Source organism: Peromyscus californicus, unplaced genomic scaffold, assembly GCF_007827085.1.
Source record: "Peromyscus californicus insignis strain IS unplaced genomic scaffold, ASM782708v3 Scaffold_7__1_contigs__length_154581171, whole genome shotgun sequence".
In the NCBI taxonomy this organism is placed as follows: domain Eukaryota; kingdom Metazoa; phylum Chordata; class Mammalia; order Rodentia; family Cricetidae; genus Peromyscus; species Peromyscus californicus.
Window position 1 is genome coordinate 7,219,947 of NW_026294595.1, and position 17,870 is coordinate 7,237,816.

Below are 17,870 nucleotides of genomic sequence, written 5' to 3' on the forward strand. Positions count from 1 at the left end.
GATTTCAGGCATTTGGAGTGATGGAAAGTGAGTTGGCATCCCAAAATTTAATGGCGTCCTTCTGTATAAACGGGGTAGCACAGTAATTATCTAATGGCATGAGGTGTTGCAGGCTGTAGGGGTTCCCAGAAGAACAGAACGTAGTGTGGACTCTGGGAAGGTCACTGTGATTTCCTATGCCAGGAAAGACTGCAAACTTTACACGAGGCCCATAGGGGCCCCTGTGCTGTTGTGGTTTTACATCAGTCAGAACTGGGTATACCAGTTGCCTGGAAGTTGGACTGGGAAAAGGACCTTGCTCCACTAGCTGGGACATGGGTCAGGCTGAGAGTGTGGCTGGGGAAAGGCAGCAGCCACCTCAACTGACCATTTCCTGCTGTGGCTGAGCAGGTGTGAGATGGATCCCTCACTGAGACCTTCCCAACGTTTCAGAAATGCCCCTCCCATATACTCAGCAGACTCTAGCCTTGGGACTGACTACAAGCACCCACCCTGTGTCTACTCTGGACAGCCTCGAAAGTCAGAGTTAAGGGGCTGTGGCGGTGGTGGGCATGGCTTTAGTGTGGCTGCCAGGTTTTCTGATGTCACAAACTGTCCTTTATCTAGAAGGCAATTGCAGGATAAGGGTGGCGCTAAGGCCTGAGGCTGCTTAGGTTCTTGCTCTCCCAATGCAGTCTGGGCATAAACTCCTTTTGAACCTTAGCTCTGAGATGGCCTCAGTAGGGAAATCTGCCAGGTTGGGGTGTAGGCCCATCTTCTCAGTCTTCCCATTCTGGATATTTTTTTCCTCTGGGAGATGTGAGATACTTCCCACTCAGCGTAGCCGATGAATGTGAACTTGTCACACACTTGGGGCCAGGGACTGATTACTGCCTGACCATCCCACAGAGGCAAAGGACCAACACTGGGGGACTAACTTCTCCCATCCACCAAACCTTCCCAGCCTTGGAGCCCCCCGAAAGCCTCCACAGTCTCCACCGAACCACCAACACCGGCAGACAGGATTCCCAGGGCAGTGGCCCAGGTCTCCTGAACAGGAAACCCGCTGGCATCAGAAGTCAAAGGGCCATAGGTGCACCCCCAACCCCAGGATTAGAGATGCAAAACTACACTACCCAGAATTCCTAGGGTTAGCAAAAAAGGAAATGTCGTTTATGCAAGAAGAGGCTCAACTCCCCCAGCAGCTGCAGAGAGGGGGGGAAAGAGGGATAGAGGAATAACCAGGGGGGAGGGCGCGCTGAGTGCAGGAGCGAGGGTGGAGAGCCGGACAGGCAGGAGGAGGAGGCGGCGCCCGCCCGCCGGCCGCTGCCTGCGGACCTGCATCCCGCGGGGCGCACGAGCGAGCGGCGGTCCTGCGTGCGCCGGTGCGCGCTGCCGCTCGGCTGCGGGCGAACGCGGGGGCCAGGCCGGCGCAGGGGCCGAGTTTCTGCAAAGTTTGACCTGGTTGCCTTTCCGATGCTGCAGCATAGCGAGGCGGCGCTGGGCGCGCCAGGCGGCTGCGGCGCGGCGGCGGGGACAGCACGCTCACAATGATCATAAAATAAGGAGGCGCTCGGGGTGGGGGCGAGAGAGCCCCGAGCCTCAGCCCTCCGCCCCCGGTCATCCCCACAGCAGCCCGGAGCCAGGAGGGGCTTGGGGACCCGGGGCGCCCACGCCATCCCCAGACCCTAATAGAGCCACGGGACATTACCCAGGGGAAGGGGGCGCCCCGAGAACGTGTGGGCGGAGGGGCCAGGGGCGTCCGGAGGGCAGTGACCCAGGCACCCGGAGCAGCCCTAGGGGCAGGTGAGTTCGCGACTCCCCCTGGGTGGGGAGGAGAGTGCCAAAGTTCCCCGGCAGAGGCGCGCTCCCCGGACGCGCTGTGCTCCGCTGCGGCTAGCGGCTGGCGAGAGGAAACCGAGGCACGGGGTGCGCGGGGGAGGGGGCGGTGAGGGGACAGGCGCCCTCTTGGGGTCGAGCCACCTCAGCCGGCTAAGGGCCTCACGCTAGAAAGGACCGGCCTGGGGATGTCACTGCGGCCCCGGGGGACCGCGAGACCCAAGAGAGAAGGGGCGTTCCACGCTGGTGGCTTGGTGATGAAGCGCAGCACCAGGGCAGGGAGGTCCTAGTGACCCACTGCGGTGTCTGTCTGGCCGACCCCCCGCCCCGCCCCCGGGCTGGAGGGGTGTCAGCGGAGATGTCACGGGAGGCGATTATTCGCTGGTGCGCGCAGTCGTGCGGCCGCCACTGACGGGGCGGGCGGAGGGGGGGCGCCACCTCCGGGGAGACCGCCCAGAGCTGCGCCGTCAGCTCCGCAGCCCGCGCCCGGCGCACACGCATCGCCGCGCCCTCGCGTCCCCCGCAGTAAAGTTCGGCTCAACTTTGACGCCCTGTCCCTTCCACCTCTCTGCAGGTCCTCGGCGGCCGCGGCGAAGCAGGCGGCGGCGGACACCCAAGCGCAGCCCCGGGGTCCCACGCGGCAGTCGGCGGCGACAGCGACAGTGGCAAAGGAGCGCGCGAGTGGGCGCCGGAGGGGACCTGGAGAGCGCCTAGTCCGAAGCGCGCCTCTTGGAACCGCGCGTGGGTGCCGGCCACGCAGGGCGCCAGACCTCTGCCGTTTGAACGAGAGCTCACGCTTGCAATTGATTGGGCCCCGCCGGGAGGGCGCGTGTGTCCCGGGGAGCGGGTGCGGAAGGCTGAGGGCAGGAAGTCGGCGTTGTACAGCGAGGGTGGCGCGACCGCGCGGGGACCGAGCCTTCCTTATTTATGTGCCTGCCAGCGCTCGTCTGCTTCCTCCGAAGACTTCACGGAGAGTATCTGAGCAACCATCCCCAAGTGTGAGGACGCAGGGCTGGATGTCAGAACAACATGCTTATCCATTAAACTGCAAACTTTTCTTTTTTTAAACCCAAAGAATATCGGTGGCTTTTGCCCACTGCTAGAAAAGGGAGCCTAGGGCTCTTGAGATGCAGCAGAATCCGTATTTTTAACCAGGCCCGGTAGTGCTATGCAAGCCCCCTCCACTCAGTAAGTTCTCTATCCTATGGATCTTGCTTTTGAGCTTTGAGATTAGATTGCACACTCTACACTGGGTTCTGCAACCTCCATCCTTTCAATGCCCTGTTATTTTTGGGACTGCTGGCCTTCCCTGGAGATTAGAGCGGTCCTGTGTGCCATGGGCTGTATTCAGAGCATCGGAGGCAAAGCCAGAGTCTTCCGGGAAGGGATTACGGTGATTGATGTGAAAGCCTCCATCGACCCCATCCCCACCAGCATCGACGAGTCCTCCAGCGTGGTACTGCGCTACCGGACACCCCATTTCCGGGCCTCAGCCCAAGTGGTCATGCCGCCCATCCCCAAAAAGGAGACCTGGATCGTTGGCTGGATTCAGGCATGCAGCCACATGGAGTTTTACAACCAGTATGGGGAGCAGGGCATGTGAGTACTGCTGGGGACAGCCTGGGGGTGGGGGTAAGTTGGGTGGGGGCTGGAGCAGGGCTCCTGGGACACAGGGGTCTTTAGGCAGAGGTAGAACTGCCTCCAAGCCTTCTCCAACTCTCTGGAGCCTTTACTTGTTGATCAGGGTCCTAGCTCAGTCCGATCTGCCCAGAGTTCTCCTGTCCTTCCTGGCGCGATGCGGAGAAAACTGTGCCTCTTTGGTAAAGGACCATCAGGGGTCACGGAGAAGGCACCACTCTAGCCCCAGGCTCAGGCCTCCATGAATCTGTGAGGCAGACATGAGTGGTGGGTGCCTCTGAAGCCTTCACACTTCTTTGTACAGGACTTGGTGGTGAGGCCTGGACTTGTGTCTGGGGCCTGGGGTGGGGATGGGGGTGTTCAGATAGATGCACACAGTTTCAGAGGACGGCTTTGCCATTGCCAGTGGTGGTGACTGGTGGCAGCATGTGTGTGAGAGGGACTTGAGAAACTACTTTGCAGTGTGCAGCTTTGTCTCCCAATAGAGGTCAAGGGTCAGCATCCGGTGTCCCTCCAGTGGGTCCCTAGGAGCAGCTAGAGGAGCATACTGGCTTTGTCTCTGTGGTTTGGTCTCCCAGGATGACATAGAGCTCCACAGGGACCCTGAGGCCCCTGGGTCATATCCCGCATGTTCTCTGGCCCCAAAGGAGGCCATCCCCATGTAGAAATCGTGCGCTCAGGAATGGTGAAAGCAGCTGCTGAGACCCAGTGGTTCCCCGGGAGACAGTCCCTGACTTGACTCCTGTGATGGCTCATGGACGCTGCCTCATAGTCTTTGGCGTCCAGTCTATGTGGCCTCCTCACTGCTCAGCTTCGCAAGTGAGGAAGAGAGAGTTCTCCCAGAGAGCTGGAGCTTATGTTTGACCAATGATAACCTGGTTCGCCAGGGCTAAGGGTGGCGGACGCAGATCAACAAATGGGCCTTCTCCGTTGATCGACTCCTGAGCTCGAAAGGAGGCAGGAAGAGGGGATAAGACTGGGTTGTCAGCCTGATGGCCTAAGGCAGTTGGGGCACATGGAGTCGCTGGTGTCCCTACAGCCCCACCTCTGCCTTTGAGTCCTTCTTCTTTCAAGACTGTCACTGCCACAGCTACTCCAGGAGGGGTGGGGACTCTCAGGTGTTCAGCGGGGCCCTTCCCAAGCAGCCTTCAGCCAGCCCCACACCTCTTCCTGGCTTTGCAAGGCATCCTGACTGTTGAGAAACACAGGCTTTCCCTCAGGGAGAACCTAACGGCTTCTCAGCCGCCCCCCGGGGGTCAAGAGCCTCGGGCGACTTAGCTTCACTGTTGCCAGGCCTGGGTTCCTAGTTAGATGAACCTTGTGCACCTTAGACTCTGCGGTCCATTCCCGGGTTGTGACTCTAGGCAAGCGCTGCAGCTACTCCGAGACTCAGTTGTCTCATCTGCAAACTGGGGGTAATTATAGTTCCTTCTACACGATTTATTGAGAGAATTACTCAGACAACCTTTGTCCCCACAGTCAGCACTAGGCCAAGTTCATGTGAATCGTGCAGGCAGGTGGCTGTCAGCCCTGATGTGATTTCAGTTTCAAGTCTACCAGATGGAAATAAGTGACAGTATTTCTGAAGGCAATGCTGTTGGCCGAAGCCACTGAATTAGAAAAGATGCCAGCTCCTCCTTGTAATGAGTTTTTGCCCCAGCCTGGGCCCTCCACTCTTAACTTTTAAAACTGTAAAAATAGCATCAGTCAGGGAAAGTGGTCCAGGGCATTTTCTTTGCTCTTTGTTAGTGCCTGCCTCTGCTCATTCTTCCAGGGCACCCTGGCTCTTAAGTCCAGGTGGGGCAGGGCCAGCTGCAGTGCAGGGACAGGGACAGGTGACCATCCTTTGGAGAAAATACAGTGGAAGGAGCCACTTGGCTATTCACCTCTGGTCAGCAAAACAGTGTGAAGCTTTGACCTGCTGAGTGGTGCTGTGCCCATCCTGTCCCGTGGATCCACAGGGCTGCCTTGCAGGAGGCCTGGACTCCACCTTCCATAGCAAACGGAGACATTTAGACAGGGTTATTAAAAGAACCTTCCAGGCTGGACATGATGGCACATCCCTTTAATTCCAGTACTCTGGAGGCAGAGGCAGGCAGATCTCTCTGACTTGGAGGCCAGCCTGGTCTATACTGTTAGTTCCAGGACAGTCAGGGCTGCATCATAAGACCTTGTCTCCAAAAACAAAACAAAACAGCACCTTTCTGTATTAACTGCTCTCCTGGAGCCCTTAAGCCCCAAGTGAGTGGGTGATTGTCCCTTCCCCTGCCTGTGCCCTGTTCAGATACCTCTTGTTGGCAGTGTGGGGGCTGGGCAGGGTGGGGAGACTTACAGAGGATGCGTGGCTCCACCTCTTTGAGTATGCTACTCACCCCCAACTTGTAACAACCACAAATGTCCCCAAACAGGATCCCTTGTCCCCTGGGAGGGGTGTGGAATTACCGTTAGCCTCAACCCAGACTATTTGGGTCTCTAAAGTGAACCCTAGGCTCCAGGCCCCTGGAGAAGGGACAGCCGGGTGGCCCGGGCTGGGTTAGGACGTGTGTTCTCTACAAATGGGCTTGTATTAAAAATATTAATTCTAACTACTTATCTGAAATCCATAATATCCCCCAGCATTATCCCTGCTTGAAATGAATCTCTAAGCGAGGATGCCTTGTTGGATGGCGTTCTGGACTTGAAATGATTTGAGACGGAACACTGAAATTCTGAGAGCCACCACCTCAGACACAGCCCAGTTGTGCAGGGGAATGAATGCTGGAAGATGGCGGCTCTTGTACCCACTAGAATGCTTTGCATGGCATTGGGTCCAACCCACAGTACTTTCAAAGCCAACCCCCTCCAAACTGTTAGAGACACCTGCCTCCTCAGCTGTCCCCCGCAATTCCTCAACTGCCACCTGTCAGCTGGTGTAGAGCCTTCTAAGTGAGGAGTCACAGTTTCTTGCCTGTGTGGGAGACACTGCGTGTTGTCCCTGCTTTGCCCTTCTTAGGCGTTCTCTGGGAGCCTGACCCATGGCCAGGGCCGGGAGTGGTGTAGCTCAGGATGAGCAAATGGGCTGATAGGGGTGGGGGGTGGGGCATCTCGGACCTCGCTGCTCCCACCTTTGAAATGGGGATGCTAGTGCCTCCCTGCTTACTTGGCTCAGTGGGATGAGCGAGGTAGTGTGCTTGGCACAGAACCAGCACCCTGGAACCCTCCCTGCTCCTTCTCCCTAGATACCAGGATTACAAATCCCGAGTGTTAGTATTAGATTATTGTTCAATACTGTGTGGCCAAGAGCTAAACCAAGACCCATGTGCGGCTCTGTTATCCCTCAGCTTCTCTGGGTCCCTTTCCATAGCAGGACAGCCGTGGCCCCGGAGGCCTTGCGAGTTTCCTGACCCACACGTGTGCTGCCATGATGTGCGTGGCACATAACAGATGTGCTGTTACAGGGCTTGGACAGACTCATGGGGTAACACTGGGACATGGGCTTTCTTCTACCCTGCTATCTCTGGGGTGCACCCCAGGACCTCAGAGGCCCTAGTTTCAGGATGAGAACTCAGACTATAAACCCCAAAGGCACTTGTCCAAGGGTGTTTGCTCAGCACCTGATATCTGGGGGATGGCCCCAAGAGGAATGTCCTGGCTGGCCACGTGGCCTCTTCCCGGAGCCAGAGCCTGAGCGCCTCACAGAACAATTGAAGACTAAGCTTCCTGTCTTGGGGCGGAAGGCGGTTTCCCCCATCTGCTGGGCAATGGTGGAGGCCAGGGCGGGGTGAGCGGGAGAGGGAAGTCCTTGCTTCCGAGCTTCAGGATGGGAGGGAAGTGGTGGGGGTGGCCCAGCCTGGGAGAACTCCCCCTGGGCTAGCTGTGACCTAGTGATGGCTCCAGCCTGAGTCTACTTTCTGAGAGTGGGAAGCAAGTGGCCTGTTCTGGGGATGCACAGACAGACATCCAGCAGCCAGGGATATCAGGGAAATGCATAGGAAATGCTTAGGAGCCTCCAGTGTAGATCAGGCACCGTGTGAATGAGAAAGCTTCAGGGCCTCTTGTGAAGGGAGCGGAGTCTAGGCAGCCGCTATCCGATATCCGCTGAGCCTGGCCGTTGCTGGCTGTACCTTTGGACCAGGGCTCCTGCTTTTAGGAATACTGTACCCTAGTCTGAGTCTGGCTTATAGAGATACCACAGGTAACCTAGTGAACAGGTAAAGTACATACATGTGAAGAAAGGAGCCAGTGTGGGCATGCCACTATGTGAAGAGCTTGCCCCGGGTCTGTGGCAGCAGAGAGTTGTAGATACCCAGGCGTCTTGCAGTTGGGAGAGAGAATTAAGATCTGTCCACTGTGCAGAGTACTGCTGTTACAAACAACCAGGTCTCCATGGAAACACTAGTGTCTCATTAAAATAATGCTGGAAGACGAGCCTAGGGTCTGCTCAGTGGCAAGATCGGCCTTGCATGTGAGAGGCCTTGGCTTCCATCCCCAGCACCACAAACCCAACAAAACATGTAAGAGTCTGACAGAGATGTTCGCTGTGAGGAAAATGCTAAACACGAGGGACACATCCTGTGTGTACATGCAGAAATGTCTAGAAGGATGTTTACTGAAGTGTAACATCGTGAGTAACCTCCAGGAGGAGGGGCAGAGGAGAGATGGCTTTAGTTTTTACTTTAGTTCTTAATGGCTTTTTTTGTTTTAGTTTGTTTTTTTTTGTTGTTTTTTGTTTTTTTTCCGAGACAGGGTTTCCCTGTGTAGCCCTGCCTGTACTGGATCTCACTCTGTAGCCCAGGCTGGCCTCGAACTCACAGAGATCCGCCTGCCTCTGCCTCCCGTGTGCCACCACCACCCGGCATGGCTTGCTTTTTGTTTTGTTTTGTTTTTGTTTTTCGAGACAGGGTTTCTCTGTGTAGCTTTGTGCCTTTCCTGGGACTCACTTGGTAGCCCAGGCTGGCCTCGAACTCACAGAGATCCGCCTGACTCTGCCTCCCGAGTGCTGGGATCAAAGGCGTGCGCCACCACCGCCTGGCTAATGACTTGCTTTTTTAAAGGACATATTTTATTACTAGAAAATAATAAAAAATTTTAAAGGAAGTATAGTTTATTGAATACCCTGAAAAAGGCCAGTGCTGGGCAGTTCTGACTGTAGTATTTGGCCTTGAAGCTAAAATTAAGCAGTCACTTTGGGTCCTTCCTCCTCAGGTTAGGCCAGGGCTGGGGCCTAAGTCGGGAGGGGTGGCTGGACAGAAGAGGACAGACTCCCAAAGTGGGCCTATGGGAAGAGGCCGCATACATTCCCCGACTGAGGTGCTGGGTGCTGTGAAGGCAGGACCTGGTGATGGGCCATGGAGGGCCCAATCCAGGAGCATCTTAGCTGTGGCAGAAGGGAGTGTGTCCCAGGCTTCACTTTCTGTAACATACAACTTTCCCCAAGTGCTTGCTGTTTGAGGATTTTACCAAATTGCAAATCTGTTCAGTTGTCATCCAGGAAACCCCTGGAGCTAACCCCTGACTATCCCAAGCTGAGTGTAGGGCCAGGGCTGGACAGGGCAGCCGTAAGTGCTGGGCAGATCCAGCCCAGAGCCCGCCTCTTCCTCGGAGGTGTGCTTAAGGTGTCATGTATCATGAGAGAGGTGGTAAGGTGTGTGGGTGACATCATTTAAGCTCTAAGCTAAATTTCATTTTTAATTAACTAAAAAATAAAACCTATTATTATTGTGTGTGTGTGTGTGTGTTTGCATGGCATATGTGTGTGGGTGTGCATGCTGTCACACATGTATAGAGGTCAGGTACAACTTTAGGGAGTGGGTTTGCGTCTTCCATCTTTTGGTGGGTTCCAGGGATTGAACTCAGGTCGTTAGGCTTGAATGAGCAGTGCCTTTACCCACTGAGCCATTTTGCCAGGCCCCAAATTTCATATTAAAGCAAGATATGTACTGCATATAAAAAAGCATATCTAGATCTAGCTTCGTGTCTCTGTGTGTCCAGTCTGCCCTCACTGAACTGTTTTATAGAAAAGACTGATGCGTTTGCTTTACAAAATAATTGCCGGGTGGTGGTGGCGCACGCCTTTAATCCCAGCACTCGGGAGGCAGAGCCAGGAGGATCTCTGTGAGTTCCAGGCTAGCCTGGTCTACAGAGTGAGTTCCAGGAAAGGCACAAAGCTACACAGAGAAACCCTGTCTCGAAAAACCAAAAAAAAAAAAAAAATTATTTACTTTTTAAGACAGTGTCTTCCTATGTAGTTCTGGCTGGCCTGGAACTTGCTCTGTAGACCAGGCTAGCCTGGAACTCATAGAGATCTGCCTGCCTCTGCCTCCTGAGTGCGGAGTTTAGGGGTGTGAGCTACGATGTCTGGCCCCAGTTGCATTTTAAAAAAGTGAATAAATTAAGTGAAAAGAAATGAAGGGGACATTCAGGAGCAAAGTCATGAAAACATAGGCTACTGGGGGAACCTGGCCCTGTGACAGGGTCGACTTTTGTCTACTGGGTCCACTGAGGATTTGTGGTCAGTGAGCCTAGGACCCTGAGAATGGACGGGAGAGAAATGGGGGCCCATGGGCTGTATGCGCTGCCTGTGCTGAGGATAAAGCCAGGCCCCCACAGACTGTCTCCTATCTGCTAATCCGCATATGTGAGAAAAGTCTAGAACCCTTGTTAGGGCAACTTTTTTTCTGGGGAATTAGGGAAGGCTTCTAGCTCAGAGCCATGACGCGGCAGATTGTACATGGCCCCAAGGCCTTGGAGGGGTCTGTACTAGACTGGCTTTTGGCCACTGGCATGTCTGAAGTCCTTGAATTGGGATGACCCTCTTCTGCACCATGGTAGCCTCCTTGGCCAGTAGATGACCCACCCTCACCCCAGCTGAAAGCCTTTCTCTACCCCATCCTTTTTTTTTTTTTTTTTTTTTTTTTTTTGAGACAAGGTTTCTCCGTGTAACCCTGGCTGTCCTGGAACTCGCTCTGTAGACCAGGCTAGCCTGGAACTCACAGAGATCCAGCTGCTTCTGCCTCCCGAGTGCTGGGATTAAAGGCGTGCGCCACCACCGCCCGGCACCCCATTCACTTTTATACATGCTGCTCAAAGCCTCGCTGTGTGTGCACATGTGGTTTTTTTGTAAGCACTCGCATGCATGTATGTGCATGTATGCCTGTGTGCACGTGTATGCATTTGTGCATGTATGTATGTGTTTAAATGTGTCTCTATGCATATAGGTGTGCAATGTGTAGACTAGTGTGAATTTGCATGCCTGTGTGTACATGTATGTGTGAGGGGTAGTGTTAGCCCACGTAGATGGTGCTGACCGCCACGCTCATGGCTTCGGTGACAATGGGTCCTGATAGTGCCAGTTCCACCTACAGCTTGGCAGGGTGACCAGAGACCCCGGCAACTCTGGGTCCTCAGTGCTTCCTATGTGACCCAGCATGCTGCTGAGCGTCAGGGAGCCAGGCTACAGGCTTTCTGGGGCCGACGTCTAGGCCAGGCACTCTGATGAGTTCTGGATATGTGGTAAGGTTCAAGGCAGGTGTGGCTCTGTCCTCTTGGCCTTTGTGGTTCATCTGGGCAAAAGACTGCCCACAAACGGTCACAGTGTTGTTTGATTGCCCTGGGGCATGTGCCAGGAGACAGTCACCACGTCCTAATGGCACTGAACACCGGCCAGGGGCACCTGGCTTGTGAAAAGGTCAGAGTGGTTTGCCTGGGGTGGTGGCCAGAGCTTCGCAGCTGGTCCCCCCTCACCAGGACAGGAGCAGGAGGACACAGAGAGGGTCCCAGCCCCAAGCCTGGGATGGGATGGGGAGGGCCTGGGGGAGGAACTGAGAATTAGGTGGGCAGACTTATGCGGATGTGACTGCGTGGGGCTTCTGGCCTTCCCCCTTCTAGACTGTGTCTGTGGGGAGCTGGACAGGCTTATCAGGGTCAGAGCAATGTGACCAGATTGTGTTTTTAAAGACTCAGAGGGATGTTGAGAGAACAGGTTAGAATCTGGGAGACGGGCTAGGAAGTGGGGTCTCCACCAGGGAGCTGGAGTCAGGATGGTGCTGAGTGTCCAGGGCACGTCCTGTCTCTCCTTTGCTGATCCTAAGGCAGATCCTCTGCGGACACTGGTTGAATTGGTGACCACACGGTTCTCAGCAGGATTAGGGATGTTGAGAGGATCTGGGGACACCATCTCAGACATGCCAGGGGCATGAAAGCGTGCTGAGGTCCAGGTTCAAGTCTGGACTTGCCTGCTACTCTTTGACTTCCCACACCCCTGAGGACAAGGACAGAAGCGTGGCAGGTGGCCTGGGAAGCAGGTGACTTCTATGCATCTGCTCCAGCCCTGGCTGAGAAGGCCTCAAGCATGTCTCGCTGATTCTGTCACCGTGTCCAAGTTGGGAATTTTGGAACAGCTCTTGTCTTCTGTTTGCACAAGGTGTCAAGTTCTGGGTGGGTTCTGTGTGGTTTGGTTTGTGAGAGGGTCTCGCTAGTTCAAGCTAGCCTCACGCTTTCTGACATTGAACTCCTGGTCCCCTTGGCCTCCCCGTCCCTGAGTACTGGGACAAGTCAAGAAGGCTGAGTGTGCAAGGCTGAGGTCTGAGAACAGAGAAATGAAGGTAGCCTAGCCAGAGCCAAGCACAACCCACAGAGGCAGCCTAACAGTGGCCATCTTGTCACCTACATGAGTGTGTATAGTATGAAAGGCCGGGAGGTGGTGGCACACACCTTTAATCCCAGCACTCAGGAGGCAGAGGGAGGCAGATCTCTGTGAGTTTGAGGCCAGCCTGGTTTACAGAGCGAGTTCCAGGACAGCCAGGCCTACCCAGAGAAACCCTGTCTCAAAAACAACAACAAAGTGTGTGTAATATGAAAATATAAGTGAGGTCTAGGAAGGCTTCAGGTCAGATGAGGGAGGGAGGTCTGAGCCAAGAACCACACTTACAGCTGCTGAGGCCTCTTTTTAAGGGTCTCCCCAAGTTTCTGACCACAGCTGTGGCAGGTGGCAAGTATTAGCACATTGTCTCATGAAGAAAGCCTAGGATGGGCATACGCACAACTAGCCCTGGGCTATTGGTGAGACAGGTGCGGAGCACTTGTGACTGTCGGGGAGCTAATGTCTGGCCTCAGTTTCCATCCCAGGTTCCTGTGAGTTCCTCACACTGTGTCCCTGGCTCCTCCCATCTCCCCCAGCGAGAAACCTGCAGGCCCCCTTGATGGTCCGCAGTGAGACAACGCATTTGGCTCTGCCTCGTGTCTGAGTGATGTCTCCCGTGAGACTCTGCTGGCCGCCAGCTCATGAAGACTGTCACCTGTCTGTGACTGGGCCTTAGACTTTCAGGGGTGGAGTGACAGAGCAAGGCCACACGAGGGTGAAGCGCACCCCTCCCCCGCCAGGCCTGTTGTAGTTTGGAAGTGCAAAGGGGCAGTAACTTTTTCAAGTTTGTTCTCTGCCTTTATACACACACACACACACACACACACATATATATATATATATATATATATATATATATATATATATATATATACACACACATATCTTTACATTTATATATTTTCCGGAGCGATGGGGCACAGGCGCCACTACAAAGCTTGTAGCCGTCAGAGGACAACTTACAGAAATAGCTTCTCCCCTTTTTCCATGTGGGTCTCAGGGACGCAACTCAGCTTTCAGGCTGGGTGGCAAGGGGCTTTCACCGATGAGCCACGTGGCTTGGCCCTTGTTCTCCGAAAGCCTTTCCACTGGGCATGGTAGCTCATGATGGAGGTTGGGGCAGGACGATCTCCCTCAAGTTTAAGGCCATCCTGGAGACTGGGCTAGAATGAAATCTTCTAAACCTCTCCCCACCAAAACCCACACACCAAAAGGCACAATAGCATTTTTCCAGGCTCAGAGTTTATTGCTCAGTGGTTAGAGCGCTGTGTAGCTTTTCTGGGGCCCTGGTGGGTTCCCTTCCCAGTACAGCAAAGCAAACAGACAGGGCACTAAAATGATTTCCAGGGAGATGGAAAGCAGGGACTGGAACCCGGGGGCGGTAGACAGGAGCAGGCAGCTCTTGAGAGCCTCAGGGCAGAGCAGGGGGGGCCTCTGGTCTGAATCCTGCTGGGGAACCCCATTCTGGAGAGATGACCGGGTGCTGCAGACCTTTGCGGAGGGGTTGCTGGGGGCGGAGAGACAGGTTTGTGTGTCTGGATGTGCTCAGCGTCTGGCCTGTCACACATGACTGAACTTAGCGATGAGAGGAACAGAAAATGTACCAGAGTCTGGGGCCGGGGAGGCTGAGCCTGTAACGTGCACGCACGCAGGTGTGCGGACCAGAGTCGGGATCCCTAGAGTGCAGTAAAAGCTGGCTGGGTGTGGTGGCCTGCTTGTAATTCCAGCTCCAGGAAGATAGAGAGAGACAGGGGATTCCCGGACTAACATGGAGAGACCGTCTCATTATATAAGGTCTAGGGAGATTGAAGAAGATACCTACGCCAACCCTGGGTTCTCAGAGGCTTGGGTGCACATGCATCTGCACACACGTGCTCCCACACACACAAATATGCACCTAAACAAATAAATAAATAAATAATTCTGTCCCTGCCATTCCTCCTGTAGCGGTTCCAGTTTTGGTGACATCCCAGCTGAGAGGCTGAGGTGGCATGATCGGGGTGCACACCAGTGGCATTAGGCACACTCACAAACATCACCCCAACCGCCTCTGTAGCTCTTCCTTGTTGCTAACCGAAACTCTGCCCCATTAATCACCGTCCTCATTTCCTGCCCTTGGCAGTCCCAGCTCCACATTCTGTCTCAGAACTCAGGTGCTCCGGGCACCACATGTGAGTGCTGTCCTGAAGTCATTAGCTTTTCGTGGTGGCTTCTTTCAGTTGGCATAATGTCCCTGGGCTCCTCCATGCTGTAATGTGCGTCAGAATTTTCTCTCCTGTCAAGGCTGTTCCATTGTGTGTAGGAACTGTGTTTTCTGTATCCATTCAGCCATGATGGACACTCGGCAGCTTTCTCCCTTCGGCTCTCATAAGTTACGCGTGCCGCAGACGGAAAAGCACTTTTGTTGTTATTTTTGAGAGAAGCCTCATGTGGCCCCGGCTGGCCTTGAACTTGCTATGTAGCTGAGGATGACTTTGAACTCTTTATCTTCCTGATTCCATCTCCCAAGGGCTGGGATCACAGGCAGGTGCCTGGCGAGGAATGCACTTTTAAAAGGAGTGGGCCCCTGGCTGGCAGTGGGATGAAGATGCAGGGAAGTGCTGGGACAGCGGATGAGAGCCTTAGTGCCGTGTCACCAGGAAATTCGGTGGGTCAGTTGGGCTCCTGGGCCGTAGACCCCACTCCTTGGCCACATGTGACCAGCTGTTGCCTCGTTGCCTGTCCCCACCTGGGATTCTCCTAGGTGATGGTCCCTGGGTCTGATGACAATCTGAGGGACCCTGAAGCCTGAAGCGAGTTCTCCAAAAGCCACTGTGTCCATAGGAGCTTGGGAACTCTGGGCTGTCTCTCTGTCCCTGGAGTAACCCGGCTGGGCTGGCGGGTCCTTTCCTGTCCTGGCACTCGGCTGCAGGCATTTGTTGCACATGCCTGGGACATGCCACCGGCACAGGTATGAGAGGTCTGAGGTCCCAGGTTGGGGAGCACCTTACCTGGGTTCTCGTGCCATTGAGGGAGGCCATGTGTGGAGTTCCCATGTCCAAGCTAGACACCTACCACGGCTGCAGTAGATAAAGTGTCAGGGCTGAGCACGTGGTAGGAGGGACACACCGGTCCCCAGGGATTCAGGGTCTCCAGGCCCGGTGGCGGCAGCAGGCTCTTTGGCTAGGTCTGGAGGCAAAGCCTCTGAGGCCAGGAAAGAGAGAGGCCTTTTAGAGGGGGTTTGGTCAGGTTTGCTTTGCTTCGGTTACAGCAAAGCGCGACCGGCCAGTGGCAGCCACATGGAAGCCAGTTTTCCAGGATGGCGCAGAGAGGAGAGCCATTGCGGCGGCCTGTGCTGTTGATTGCTGCTGGCTGCGGCGGCGGCGGCGGAGATGGCATGGGAGGAAGAGGGGTGTTGGCTGGGAGCGAGAGGACACCGAAGCCCAGAGGTGGCAGACATTTGCCTAAGGTCACATGCTAGCCAGGGGCCAAGAGTCACCCCTAGACCAGCTGACCCCATAGCCATGGACTCGGGCGCCTCCTATTGGTCTCCACAGTTGTGGAGGGACAAGTGTGGCAGGAGGGAGGTCTGCTGAGCCTCCTCTTCAGCCTGGCCTGTATTCAAGTAAGTGCTGCGTAGATAAGGAGAGCCCCTAGGCTCCAAGAGGCCATAGTCGCCGCCCTGACCAAGATCAGGTATGGCTTCGTGTGTTTGTCCCATTGGTGTCTGTGAAGACCCGTCGTCGCCAGTGTTTGTCATTACTATAGACTCAAAATGACAAGTCCCTGTCAAGAGACAAATAGGGTTTTTCTAGACCCAGTTGGCATCCAGTACTAGTTTAAGAATCGTGGCTTGCTGGGTGGTGGTGAGCACACCTTTAATCCCAGCACTCGGGAGGCAGAGGCAGGCAGATCTCTGTGAGTTCGAGGCCAGCCTGGTCTACAGAGTGAGGTCCAGGACAGGCACCAAAGCTACACAGAGAAACCCTGTCTCAAAAAGCCAAAAAAAAAGAATTGTGGCTCTTGTGAAGCCTTTGGTGGCAGTCTGGCTTAGGATGGTACCGAGTGAACAGTATGTGTCTTTAAAAAATATTACATATACATATTTTAAAATTTTTATTTATGAACTTGATGTATATGGGTGTTTGGTCTGCATGTACATTGTATGCCAGAAGAGGGCATTGACTCTCATGGGATTACAGTTACAGATGGCTGTGAGGCATGGGTGCTGGGGGTTGAACCCAGGATTCTGTGGAAGAGCAGCCAGTGCTCTTAAACCCTCCCTCCAGTTCCCCCAAAATATTGTATGTTTTTAGTGTGTGTGTGTGTGTGTGTGTGTGTGTGTGTGTGTGTGTGTGTGTGTGTACATGAGTGCAGGTACCCATATAGGCCAGAAGGGGGCACCAGATCTCCTGGAGTTGAAGTTACAGGTGTTTGTGAGCTGCTGATGTGGCAGCTGAACTTGGGTCCTCTATAAGAGCAGTAGGGTATTGAAGCAGGCTAGGACTGGACTCACATTACCCCATATTGGATGCCCTGTTTATTGTCTGCTCAGTCCCACATAAGCCCCATGAGCAAAGGGGTACCTGAGTACCTCCTGTCCCCAGGGTACAGGACAGTCACCCTCAGTGAGTACTAAGAAAGTAATCTGGCCTTCTTTGCCCCCCCAGGTCTAGCTGGGAGCTCCCTGATCTCCAGGAGGGCAAAATTGAGGCCATCAGTGACTCGGATGGGGTGAACTACCCCTGGTATGGCAATACCACCGAGACCTGCACGATCGTGGGCCCCACCAAGAGAGACTCCAAGTTCGTCATCAGCATGAATGATAACTTTTACCCCAGCGTCACGTGGGCCGTGCCCGTTAGTGAGAGCAACGTGGCCAAACTGACCAACATCTACCGGGACCAGAGCTTCACCACGTGGCTGGTGGCCACCAACACCTCGACCAATGACATGATCATCCTGCAGACTCTGCACTGGCGCATGCAGCTCAGCATCGAGGTGAATCCCAACCGGCCCCTGGGCCAGCGTGCCAGGCTGCGGGAGCCCATTGCCCAGGACCAGCCTAAAATCCTGAGCAAGAATGAACCCATCCCTCCCAGCGCCCTGGTCAAGCCCAATGCCAATGATGCTCAGGTCCTCATGTGGCGGCCCAAGTACGGGCAACCGCTGGTGGTGATCCCGCCCAAGCACCGGTAACAGCCAGGCCGCTGCGAGGTGAGACTCACGGAACAATATTACTGCTCAGAAGGAAACCCAGATGCCCTCTCCGGTCATTCAGAAAAATACAACCATTCTACCTTCTCCAGGGGCGGATCTCACTGTGCTAATACCCCGCTGGCCTCCTGGCTCCTCCATCTGCTTCCCCACAGGGAGGGGGGCCACTAGGACAGATAGTCGGCCCTCCCCCAGGTCACCTCCGATCCCTTTTCCTCACAATCAGTTCTTCACTGCAGCCGCATCTCTGAAACGTGGCTCCCCCTGCCCTTCTCTCTTTATGGGATTCAGGGGCAGGGGAGGAGGCTGACTGTGAGGGAACCCAGCCTGCCGCTCCCGCCTCCCCTCTGTCTGTCCTCTGCCATGCGGCCTTATGTAGACTTGCTTTGCCAAACTTTTGCCTTAAGCTGAGTTTCAAGGAGAAGAGGAAACAAAAGGTCTCCGGTGTCCTCCCTGCGGGGCCTGCCTCCTCCTGCCAGGGTTGGAGAGAGGAGCGGGCCCAGAGGAGGCCGCCTGAGCCCCTCTTCCTGGGTGTCTGGGTGAGGAGCAAGAGTGGGACTCAGGTCTGAAGCCAGCTGTTTTATTATGTTGTTTCGGC

General features: G+C 54.8%; 1 protein-coding gene across 1 annotated transcript; it reads left to right on the top strand.

Moving 5' to 3' along the window:
• Window positions 1-1,387: 1,387 nt before the first annotated feature.
• On the top strand, window positions 1,388-17,359 carry Fam78a (family with sequence similarity 78 member A). Its single transcript, XM_052724969.1, has 3 exons — window positions 1,388-1,785; window positions 2,393-3,417; window positions 16,726-17,359. The coding sequence occupies exons 2-3, from the start codon at window positions 3,095-3,097 to the stop codon at window positions 17,252-17,254; spliced, it is 852 nt and encodes a 283-aa protein (XP_052580929.1). The 5' UTR covers window positions 1,388-1,785; window positions 2,393-3,094; the 3' UTR covers window positions 17,255-17,359.
• The last annotated feature ends 511 nt before the right edge of the window (window positions 17,360-17,870 follow it).

Coding starts and splice junctions, on each gene's coding strand:
- Fam78a (XM_052724969.1), top strand. CDS start 3,095: ATGCCCTGTTATTTTTGGGACTGCTGGCCTTCCCTGGAGATTAGAGCG. Junction 3,418..16,725: donor CAGTATGGGGAGCAGGGCAT/GTGAGTACTGCT, acceptor TTGCCCCCCCAG/GTCTAGCTGGGAGCTCCCTG.